The sequence below is a fragment of the Canis lupus genome, chromosome 21 (assembly GCF_011100685.1).
Source record: "Canis lupus familiaris isolate Mischka breed German Shepherd chromosome 21, alternate assembly UU_Cfam_GSD_1.0, whole genome shotgun sequence".
In the NCBI taxonomy this organism is placed as follows: domain Eukaryota; kingdom Metazoa; phylum Chordata; class Mammalia; order Carnivora; family Canidae; genus Canis; species Canis lupus.
This window is the reverse complement of record NC_049242.1, coordinates 6,436,607-6,448,809: the sequence shown is the minus strand read 5'-3', so window position 1 is coordinate 6,448,809 and position 12,203 is coordinate 6,436,607. Positions and strand designations below refer to the sequence as shown.

The 12,203-nt window shown below is 42.1% G+C and overlaps 1 protein-coding gene across 1 annotated transcript in view; it reads left to right on the top strand.

Annotated features, from left to right (window-relative positions):
• The first annotated feature begins 2,730 nt into the window (after window positions 1–2,730).
• The window catches only part of PIWIL4 (piwi like RNA-mediated gene silencing 4), a 46,727-nt gene continuing 37,254 nt past the window's right edge, over window positions 2,731–12,203 (top strand). Inside the window, exons 1-4 of the mRNA XM_038568289.1 lie at window positions 2,731–2,819; window positions 4,030–4,108; window positions 7,140–7,271; window positions 9,541–9,755. Coding sequence (XP_038424217.1) covers window positions 2,733–2,819; window positions 4,030–4,108; window positions 7,140–7,271; window positions 9,541–9,755 — 513 coding nt within the window. The 5' untranslated portion in view covers window positions 2,731–2,732. The remainder of the gene's footprint in view (window positions 2,820–4,029; window positions 4,109–7,139; window positions 7,272–9,540; window positions 9,756–12,203) is intronic.

Below are 12,203 nucleotides of genomic sequence, written 5' to 3'. Positions count from 1 at the left end.
AACATGGAATCCCATTAACTATTTTTTCCACTCCTGCTCTTTGGCACCAGGACAGGTCCTGGAATAGAAGTCCACCTAAATTGGTGTTACTTTGTATCTTCTGTAAGCCAGTGCTGGTTTGTCAACTATTTGTTTTCAAGATATAGACAGGAATTGAAACTGAGTGTAAATGACTAAACCTCTACCTTATCTTGTCCCAGACTAGTAATTAGTCTAGTAACTAGTAACTAGTAAAAAAAGTAACTAGTAAAAAAAGATGAGAATTTTTATTATGTCAGTGGATCTTCATGGACCAGAGATTGAGTAGTACAGTCTCTAAATTAGGACGGTTTTTTAGACTTTGGCTGGGCCACATAAAAACTCATGAATGTTATGGATACTCTCCCCAGAAATATGTGCACATAAACAGAAATATAAAAGTTAATGTAAAATATCAGTGTATAGATAGATCCTCTGAAATCTTATAGATCTTGTTTTTTTTTTTTTTTTAATCCTAGGAACAAACAATGGCAAGGAGATGCTGAATAATCATTTCATCGTTCAACTTATTTGCCACTCCACTTATTTTTGAGTATAAACGTGAGTAGACAAAAGGGGGACCCCATAATAGACTATCAAAGGAATAAGTTGAAAGATGTCATTTATTAGTCACTCATTCATCCAACCAAACCCAAGTGTCTACAATGTACCAGATCAAGTTCAAGATCTCAGATCATTGCTCCAAAAATTAAAATTTACCATTCTTTTTTTTTTTTTCTATCCTTTGCTCCAAGCTCCACCTGTACAATGTTCCCACATTAGAATTTCACACTTACAGAGTCTTGGTAGGAGGCAGACCCCATTCCCCTCTGTAAGAGAAGAAAACTCACTTTGCCAAACATTCCTGCAATCTGACAGAGCATGAGGTTCCAGCACTCAGGTGACCACATGCCAGCCTCTAACTCAGGACGTGGTGACTGGCTGGGACAGTGCAGAATGCATTTGGCACAGATGGTATGAATTGCAAAGTGTCATTCAGTTGCCAGGAGCAGCAGAGACAGCAATCTGCACCCCAAGATCCAGTGTCCTGCGTCACTGGAGTGAGTGTTGTGGACAATGGCATTTGTGCTCAGCTGCTCAGCAGCAGGGGCAGTGGTTTCTATGTGGGACCACACAGGGTGGGATTTTGGATTCTGTTCCTGGTTGTGTGGCTGCAAGTCTCTTCTATAGTGTTCCCTGAAATAAAACAAGGCATGTGTATGTATGTATACATGTAATAAATATAAATAAATATCTCTGTATCTATCTACCTATGTGTTTCAATTGGAACAATTTGGAATTGATTGTTCACACCAAGAAGTGAAAAGAAATTCATGTACGAGAATAGTCTCAGCCAGGATTCAGAGATTTTTTTTTTCAGCTTTATTGAGATATAGTTGACATATAACATTGTACAAGTTTAAGATGTACAACCTATTGATTTGATACTTATATATTGCAAAATGATTACCAATCCAGTGTTAGCTCACACCTGCAAGTTACGTAATTACCATTTCTTTTTTTGTGGCGAGTACATTTAAGATCCACTCTCTTAGCAACTCAGATTTTAAGTTGAGCTGATAATTACTTCCTAAATCTTCTACCTGGCTCTCCTACACAATAGAGAAAACGTGCATGTCCCGTAGCATATGTCTTGACTTTTCCTTCCCAGGAAGAAAAAAAAAAAAAAAATTTAAATGTGGACTTAAGTCCCTTCCCCACCCTGAGGGTTCTCTGATCACTGACTTTAATGGTTCCTGATCTGGTTGAGTGCCAAAATTGCTTGTGGTTTTTTGTTGTTGTTCTTGTTTTTTAAGATTTTGTTTATTTATTTGAGAGAGCGAGAGAGCACAAGCAGGGGGAGCGGCAGAGAGTGAGGGAGAAGCAGACTCCCTACTGAGCAGGGAGCTCAGGGCAGGGCTTGATCCCAGGCCCCCCAGATCAAGACCTGAGCTGAAGGCGGGTGGTTAACCTGCTGAGCCACCCAGGGGCCTCATGCTTGTGAGTTCATTACAAAATACTCAGGTCTCTTCCCAAATCTGCTGTCTTAGAACGTTGGGAACAGAGCTCAGGGATCACTTATTCATCAAGCCCTCCGTGTGAGGGGGATCCCTGGTGGCGCAGCGGTTTCGCGACTGCCTTCAGCCCAGGGCGTGATCCTGGGGTCCCGGGATCGAGTCCCGTGTCGGGCTCCCTGCATGGAGCCTGCTTCTCCCTCCTCCTGTGTCTCTGCCTCTCTCTCTCTCTCTCTCTCTGTCTATCATAAATAAATAAAAATAAATCTTTAAAAAAAAAAAAGCCCTCCGTGTGAGGCTGATGCACAGCCCCGTGGCACCTGGTCTCCGTTCTTCCTCCTAAATGTGTGATCCGAAGACCAGCAGCGGCAGCACGAAGCTCCTGATAAGCCGGCAGCGGATGGGAACAGACAATTCGCAGAGCGCAAGGCCCTGCGGCCGTCGGGCATGGGGCGGGCGCCCGGGCCCTCCAGCGACGCCACCTTCGCACCGAAGACGGGCGGGAGCCAGAGGCCGAGGACGCCGAAGGGGCGGAGCTCGGGGGAGCCTGGGCCCCGCCCCGGTCACGTGCCACCGGCCGCCGCGGGGTGGGGGCGGGTCGGGGGCGGGTCGGGGGCGGTGCGCGCCCCCCGCGCCGCGCGGACCCAGGGTCTGGGGGCGCCGACACCCGCGCCGCCTCTGCCGTGGCCCGCGGGGAACATGAGCGGCCGCGCCCGCGCCAGGGCGAGAGGCAGGGCCCCGGGCCCCGGCGCCACGGAGGTGGGGCGCCCCTCGGCCGCGCCCTCGGTGTGTAGGACTCACGTCTCCGTCTGCCCCCGCCGTCCCCGCCGGTCTTCCCGCTCCACTCCGGGGCTCTCCCCGGGGGGGCTTCTCCGAGCGCGGGGAGGCGGGGGCGTCGCTCCGGCCCGGGGCCGGTCTCCTGCTCAGGACCCCTGTACCTTCAGTGGGACCGTCGCAGGGCACGTGGCTTAATGCGGTTTGTCGCACTGATTTATACAGGAAATAAGTAATCTCACACGCAGATGGTTTCGATTCCCCTGCTATTTCTTTTGCCTTTTTTTTTTTTTTAAAGATTTTATTTATTTATTCATGAGAGACACAGAGAGAGAGAGAGGCCGAGACGCAGGCCGAGGGAGCCCGGCGTGGACTCGTGGACTCGGTCCGAGATCCCGGATCACACCCGAGCAGAAGGCGGACGCCGCTGAGCCGCCCCGGCGCTCCCCGCCGCTGTTTCTGGACCCACCACCGTGGGCAGGGCCCCTGGCTAGACTTAGGCAACTAGATTAAACTGGCTGGCAAATCTGCAGCGTTTGAGCGATGCTACTCCTACCTATCAGCGTTTGGAGCTTAGACCAAAAGTTCTCAAGTGAAGAGGCTGTTGTCATTGTGCCTTTAATTTCATGCCATGGTTTTCTCTTGACCTCATGCATTTTTTAGCAGGCCAATATAAACTACTTCCTGAACAAGAGCTAGATACCGTGAAAACAAAATATTAATGGTTCATTTGGCCTATTTTGTGAACTAATTTTTGGACTCATTTATTCAGGAGAGTTATTACCTGAGCTGGTGACCCAGGTCCTCTGCGCTCAATGCATTTTCTTGCTACAGATGTGTTCACACTGGAGGCCCCCGTCTGGAGGCGGTGGGAGTATGAAGTCTGTGTTCATGTGTACGGCTACTGCCTTCCTCTGAGCTCTCTGGATGTGAGACTCACAGCTCTACCTCTTTACACCTCCAGGTGTAATAACTGTATCTGGTTCATGGTCAGCATTAAAGTTTGAGAAGGGGGAAAAACTATAGCAGGTCCATATCCTTTTTTTCTAGAATGGGCAATCTCTTCTCATCATCTCTTAAAGCATTTTGTCTGTTAACATTGTTAGTTAGCTCATGGTAATCTGATGACTTAGGACATGACACAGTTTTTATTTTGTATTATCCTTTTGGGTTATGATTTAACATCTTAAATCTGACCAAGGTGTTTTTCTCCCCCTTTTAGCCTACATCTGTTGATACTGGTGACAAGGAAGCATCCTCTTCCAGTGGCTTCGTGGGAACAAGCAGGGTTTCCCAGCAACGTAAGTGCAAGTCGGTCTGCTCCATTCACTTCTGTCCTATCTGAACGGTGCAGGAGTGACTGCTAAGCTTCACAGCAGCTGCTTTATAGCAACAGAGTCACTTCTAGAGCATCCCATATACCTTTTCTCAGAGGATCACCTGTGTTTGTTGTTTCTTTAGGATTCCCAAACACAGTCTGCCACTGAATTTCCTCCTACTGCCTGGCAGTTGGGCTACAGGCAATAGGATTACAGTCTTCTGATTTTTTCTGTTCACTGAATAATTTTGAAAAATATTAAAAAATTCTTTATGACATAGGAGTGTCAATGCCACTGCCCTGCAGGGATGGTAGGAACCTGGTACACACCAGCTCCCACTGCTCTCTTCTTTTTCCCCACCCATGGCAGACATCACCTTCTGGTGGTAGCTCTTTTCACTGCAAGTCCACATTTGGACTCAGGATATTTATCAACATGCTACTGCAAGTAGCTGCTATCATGGTGTGGGTTGGCATGCCCCGTACCCTAGTTTGCTAGGCTGCCATGACAAAGTATCATAGACTAGGTGGCGTAAACAATAGAAATGTGGTGTTTCATGATCCTGAAGGCTGGAGGTCCAAGATCAAGGTGTCAAGAGTTGGTTTCTTCTGAGGCCTCTCTCCATGGCTTGTAGATCACTGCCTTCTTTCCGTGTCTTCCCATGGTCTTCCCTCCGTACTTGTGACGTCATCTCTTCTTATAAGGACACAGTCATATTGGATTAGGGGCTCATGCAAATGACATCATTTTAGCTTAGTTACCTTATTAAAGATCTCATCTCCAAGTAGTTATATTCTGAGATATCAGGGGTTAGATCTTCAATGTAGAGTTTACCCCATAACCACTGCTGAAACCTGTTAGGCATCTCCCTTGCGCTATGATGTTAAATGATTGATTGCTAATAAACATATAACCTCTAAGCACTTAGGTTCTCCCAGACTCTCTGGATCATCACTTTCTCCACCATCAACTGCTTGGCTCTTATTCTCCACTGGGGTTCTTTTAGCTCTACTCAAGTACCCTCTGTGATCTGAGCTCACAGGAGTATATGTGATCCTTCAGAAGACCTGTTCTTAGGGGCCATGCATCAGGTCCAGCACTACTGCTACCATTCAAATCCTGTTCCAGCTTCTCTTAGGACTTTTTTTCTACGTCTGCTGCACATTCTTATAACTAGTAATGGTTGGGGATTGATTTTTTTTTAATTGTAGTAAAATATACATAATGTAAAATTTACCATCTTAACCATTTTCAATTGTACACTCTACTGGCATTAAGGACATTCACATTGTTGTTCAGCCATCACTACCATCATGTCTAGGACTTTTTTTGTCTTACAAAACTGAAACCCTATACTCACTAGACAGTAACTCCCCATTTCCTCTTCCCTCTAACCCTTGGCAGTTACCATCTTTTTTAAACATTTTTTTTTCTTTTTTAAAGATTTTATTTGAGAGAGAGCCAGTGAGAGAGAGAGAGAGAGCATGCACGCACACAAGCAGGGGGAAAGGGCAGAAGGAGAGGAAGAAGCAGATTCCCTGCTGATCGGGGAGCCCAACCTGGGGCCTGACACAGGGCTCTATCCCAGGACCAAGAGATCATGACCTGAGTTAAAAGCAGACCCTTAACCAACTGAGCCACCCAGGCACCCCTCGGAACTACCATCATATGGAAGATTGATTTTTTAGAAACTACCTAACATCTTTTGAAACCAAGAGCAGTGAATGATATGGATAATCTAGTAAGAATAATTTTTAAACATTTAAAAAATTAAATGTGATTTTCCTGGAAGACTCAGACTCCACAGAAAGGGTATGAGCAGCAGTTTTGAACAAGTGATGGTGTCATTTGAGGGAATTGCAGTGGTTGTTTCAAAAGACAGAGGTCAAGTCAGAGTCCTAGAGATTGGTCATACGATTACTCGTAATAATATTACTACTACACTTGCTTCGCAGTAATATTCTTTACTTTTATTTATTTATTTTCACATTATCTTCGAAGTGCCAAAGTTGTATCCAGAAATCCAACATCTCTATGCTTGTTTAAGCAGAAAATGTTCATTTGGAAATATATTTTAATTTCATATTTGCCAGAACCTAACAATAAATAACATGCCCCAAGGTGAAATGCTATCTTTCATTGTCAAAGAAATGATCTAGTAAAAAACTGATAGCAGTGTTTTGGGTGTTTTTCTTCTTCTTTTTTTTTTTTTAATTTTTATTTATAATAGTCACACACAGAGAGAGAGGCAGAGACACAGGCAGAGGGAGAAGCAGGCTCCATGCACCAGGAGCCCAATGTGGGACTCAATCCAGGGTCTCCAGGATCACACCCTGGGCCAAAGGCAGGCACTAAACCGCTGCACCACCCAGGGATCCCTGTTTTTCTTCTTATGATTGAGAGAGGTAAGAGGTTCAGCCCCAATCTGTGAAGAAGTTGATGTGGACAGTCTTAGTTTGTGAGTCTTTAGGGTGTTATGCCAGAGCTGATAGAGGGAGAGCTACCCTCCATAAATGAGTGTGGAGTGGGGCTTTTTCTCCTTAGCCAAGAGGAGAATCAGACTAGACCTAAATAGTATGAGGTTTAATTAACTCATGGTTTGTTATTTCTAACAAAACATACGGTGCTTCCTTTACAATTTTCAGTTGTTAGGCTGAAGACTTCTGTATAGTCACGATTGTTTTCAGCATTGGGGGCCAGTTTTAATTAAACCCACAAAAATCTGAGCTTTGGGAGCACCTGGGTGGCTTAGTGGTTGAGCATCTGCCTCCAGCTCAGGTCGTGATCCTGGGGTCCCGGGATGGAGTCCCACCCACATCAGGCTCTCTGCAGGGAGAGCTTCCCACTCTGTCTATGTTTCTGCCTCTCTGTGTGTTTCTCATGGATAAATAATAAATCTTTTTTTTTTTTTTAAATCTGAGCCTTGGTTTTAGATGCAGTTTTGATATAGTAGTTGTAAACAGTATCACTAGAATGAAATATGAGATATTATGGGATTCTCTTCGTATTTTAGGTGAAGATGGTATATCTTCTGGTGATGCTGGATGTACTTTCATTGAAAGAGGTGGGAAAATCAGACGAGACGTCATGGATCTGGGTATCTGTACCAGAGAGAAATTGGCCCATGTGAGAGATTGCAAAAGAGGTACCTCGTTTTCATATTACTTACTTTTTTAGTGTTGACAAATCGTGCTTAAGGAATTCTCATTTCTAGATCTAAAATAAACAAGTTTATTTATTGACTTAAAAGATATTTATTGAGCATCTGTTATGTTCAGGGCACTATCTAGACACCAGTTGTTTTAGCCTTAACTCTCTCTTTTATTAGTAGAAATAATATTTCCCCCAGACATTTCACTTGTTGAAAAGATTTTCTCCTTATCCTTGCGGGTAGGGGTTAAAAGAGATGCTCTGTCTCTTTTCTAACACTTTTCCTATATGGGAAATAATAATGTCTCTGGACTTAAGCTATAAAAAGGAAGATGTAATCTGTTTTTGGAATTTTTAACATGGTTTCCCGAGTCACCCCTGAAATTGCACCCAGAATTACGGGCATATGCATTTTCATTAGATTCTTGAAAGGCTTTGTGACACCCTCCCAAAAGTCAAGAAAGACTCCCTGATGCAGATCAGTTTTCTTCAAACTTTTTACAACACTGCAAAACAAACAAAAACCAAACCAAACAAACAAACAAAAAAACCCAGATGCGTTGTTATCTACCATACACGCATTAACAAAAAATTGAAATAAAGTTTCATGGAACAGTGCTTGCCCTTACTATGTGCCAGGCTCTCTGGTCCATTCTGTTTCATTCTAGTCATTTCATAAAACATGATGGGTCGTCTCATATATTTTCATATCTTCCGCACTAATAGGTCATGATTACAGTTTACAAACACTGGTGTAGATGATTTCCAAGGGTCTTGCCAGCTCTGACATTCTAGGTTGACTCCTCTTTATCCATGAATATGAGCAGCTGAAATGTGTTGCCATTTCCCAGTATACAGGAGAACAAAAGAAAGCTTTCCTTGAATTAAAATAGCACAGGAATTCCTTAGTCCTAACAGATGTCTACCACACGTAGGAGCAGAGGAAGTACTGACACATACGATGCTCTTTTTCTTTTGACCACCTTGGAGGATCATGTTTCCACTTCCTCCATGAAAGGAAGCAAAATAGTGCCCATTTAATAGAATTCCTTTTTATAAGACAAACACTGGATGATTCCCTACAAGAGGAAGTCAGAAGTAGCTCCTTTGTGCTCTCCTAGATTCTGTCCTGGAGGGAGCTTATGCCATCTTGAGGACTGAATAACTATATTAAGGCCATCTCTGAATTTGTCTGACTTTGAAGAGGTGAATAAAAAATTCTGTAGAGGATGGAGTTTCTGGAAGCATACAGGGCCTCCCTATTATCTGTAGAACACAGAAGCCCAGAGACTTTGTGTTTTCATACATGAAAGGCATATAATTTCTTTCTCTCTCCCTGTTCTCCTGTCAATCTCTGAGGGCTTTCCTTGTTCCCTGATTGAACTTTTCAGAATTTTCAGATGTATGGTTAACTTTAGATTATCTGGATTTCCAAGGGGCTGGGGGCTGGTGCTCATAGTAAGAACTGGACAGGGTTTTTGTAATCTAAGAGCAGCATAATTTCAGAGCAGCATGTGAAAATATTAATTGAGCCGATTTTTTTTAAATTTTAAGATTTTATTTATTTATTTGAGAGAGAATGAGCAAGCACAGGAGCAGGGGCAGAGTGAGAGGGAGAAGCAGGCTCCCCACTGAGCAGGCAGCCTGAAGCATGACTCAATCCCAGGATTCTGGGATCATGACTTGAGCTGAAGGTAGGTGCTTAACCAACTGAGCCACCCCGGTGCCACTCAGAACTGAAAGGCAGGCTCTGGAAAGAGTCCTATGGTAGTTGAATTCTGATGCTTCTCTTCTCCGAAGGACAAGAATGTCAGTGTCTTCTCTTATGTTCTTTATTATTATTATTATTATTATTATTATTATTATTATTATTATTCAGGAGAGACACAGGGACATAGGCAGAGGGAGAAGCAGGCTCCTCTCAGGGAGCCCAATGCAGGACTCCATCCCAGGATCCCAGTATCCCGCCCTGTGCTGAAGGCAGACGCTCAACCTCTGAGCTGCCCAGGCATCCCTTCTCTTATGTTCTTATGAGGCCTGCTTGACACATGATCCCTTTTTAATTCCTAAATGTATGTTTGTAGGACTCCATAAGGTTATCAGGCTATAGGTTATTAGAGCTTGTTTTGTGTCACTAAACAAGACTCCTTGCTTTACAGCAACAACTATGCATAGGCAAATAAAAATTTTAAATGATATGATTAATATTAAAATGGGGTGATTTTATTTTGGTTAAAAAGTGTTTTTTTATTTGTCTTCTTCAGGTTCCAGTGGAGTGCCTGTGAAACTGGTCACAAATCTGTTTAGTTTAGATTTGCCCCAGAACTGGCAGCTATACCAATATCATGTGGCATATGTACCAGAATTAGAATCTAGAAGGCTAAGAATTGCTTTGCTGTATAGTCATGCAGAGTTTTCCAACAAAGCAAAAGCATTTGATGGCACCATCCTTTTTCTCTCACAAAAACTGGAAGACAAGGTACAGTATGGCTAATTTTTATACCTGCACACACATGCATATGCTTATACTCATCCATGTATATTTAAGAGGTTAGGTGATTGTCATAACAATTGGAATGAGTGTCTCACTCATGCCTGTACTCTTTCCTGTTCCCATGCCTGAGAGCAAAAAGACTTCCTAATTAAGACTTCATTAGTAATTGATTTCTTAATTAAAAAGCTGATGATGTGACATTTTAAAAATAAGAACTGTAATACAAACACTGCTTTTTTTTCAACTACTTTTTTTTAGGCAAAGTGTCCTTGAATTAGACATCTTTTTTAAACTTTTCTGAAAATAGGCAAGACTTTAAGAAACACCATTTAGCCTAAGGCTTCAGAGCTTTAAATTTGCTCTACATTTTTTTTTTTTTACTCCTGCACAGTAGCACCTGTCTGTCCAAATAACTTTATATCAATCTCTGATTCAAAACCTGTCACTTTAAAAAAAACAAAACAAAACCTGTCACTTCTTTCATCATATTAAATACGAATTATTAATATCAATTTTAAGGATATTTTTTAATGGCATGATCATTGAATATGGCAGTGGCATGATTCATCTTCTTTTTATCCATGTTTTTGTATCTTCAACATTTTCAGTCCTAAAATAAAGATACTGTTATTGATGTTTTTATCATATGCTTTGTTCTAAGGCAGTATTAAAATTCCTACAGGGAAAAAAGAACCAGTTTCTTTATAAAAAATTAAAATAGAACGTTGAATTAAACTTCATGCTTCTATCCCCAAGAAAGCTTAATCCTTTAGTTCAACATTTTGGACAGGGTGATACCAAGGCATAAATTTAAATTTCAAACTCCATATAAATCTCTGTGAATTTCCTCAAGAAATGAATTTCTGAGCACTCTTGGGACCTTTATCTTTTTATGAGAGCCTGAGATTTATTGGAGCTGCTTGAGTGATTAGTTTCTCTGGATATGGAATTTAAAAATTATACCATAGACTTAAATTTAGGGGCTTTGAAAATCTGGATCTGTAAATTTAGAATTTTAATTAATTCATCATGATTCCTTATTGATCCTTCAGTAGTGTCCTATGACCAAACATCGATAACATGTTAATATCGTGCCTCTCACACTTAAATGATACATTTCAGATGTATTGCTATCGTTAAAGGTCATCTTGTTTTTGTAGACAAATTTGCAGTAACAGTAAATTAAATATGTTAATATTATATACCCCCTTTGAGTGGTCCAGCTTACTTCAATTGTACCTAACCAAAATGGAGAAATTTTACTCTACAGATGCTCAGAATAAGTTAATATTACTTGTTTCTCATTCAAAATGAGCATGTAGTATGCACCTTAGAGATGTAATCTAATGAAGAGGCAGGTGAGTAAAGAGATTGTAAACACCTAGTGAGACAAATCAGTCCTGTTGACTTTATTTCCCAGGTGATACTAGGTTTTGACAAAAGAATATTGTCCTTATACTTCGTTGACATATGGCCTAGTGACAGTGAAATAGGAATAGTAAAAAGAAATAGTGTCCTATCAAACGTGTTACTATGCTCATCTTTTTATTCTGGTCTTAATATTGACTCAGGCTTAATTCTGCATTCCCATCCATCCTCTACACACTTTGTAGGATACTTATTTTTGTTGAGAAAGCCTCTCCACTAATGCATTCATTGCACTCCTGCATAGTGCAGTTCACCCTGTCTGTGTATCTATGGCCACAACCTGCTCTCACTGGTCACATCTAGTTGCCACTCTTACACATTCATTCTGCACTTGTAAAGAGCCTAGTCTGTGACTGCCAGGGTGCTACCATCATAGAGGTAATAAGGACAGATAAAACAAGGTTCCTGGCAAAACATTTCAACGTTAGTACCAAAGTTATTTACAACTAAATATGGTGCAAGTTTCTTTATAAATAAATACAGTACAAGATTACATTTCTCGAGTAATCTGCCAGGCTCTTTGCGTGTATGATCTCACTTAATCCTCTCATCACCTCTGGAGACTTAAATGTCCACGGTCTTCATACAGAGTTTGATGAAAGGAAAGATCTTGCCTGGCAGGATACTTCAGTGTGAGCAATACTGGTCCTGTGGGTAGGGTTTGGGTCAATGAGGGGATGTTGGGGGTAAAGGAGATTCCTAGATGGGAGGATGGGAAGAAGCAAAGGCACAGTGATAGAAGGCGAAGGGCATATTTTAGAAACTTCTGATTATTCATATTTAGCCAGGAAAGAATGGAACTTGTGTCTCCAAAGGTAGGAAGAATCTTAAATGTCCTGCCAAGGAATAGGGACTGTCTTCCACAGGCCAGTGAAGCCTCGAGAGAGTGTTTCCATGAGAGTTGTGTTAGATTACAGTTACTCTGATCACATCCTGTTGAATGGTTGACAGGAGACAGTGAGAAGATTAATAAAGTGCCACTGGAATCATCTGGGCAGGATGTCA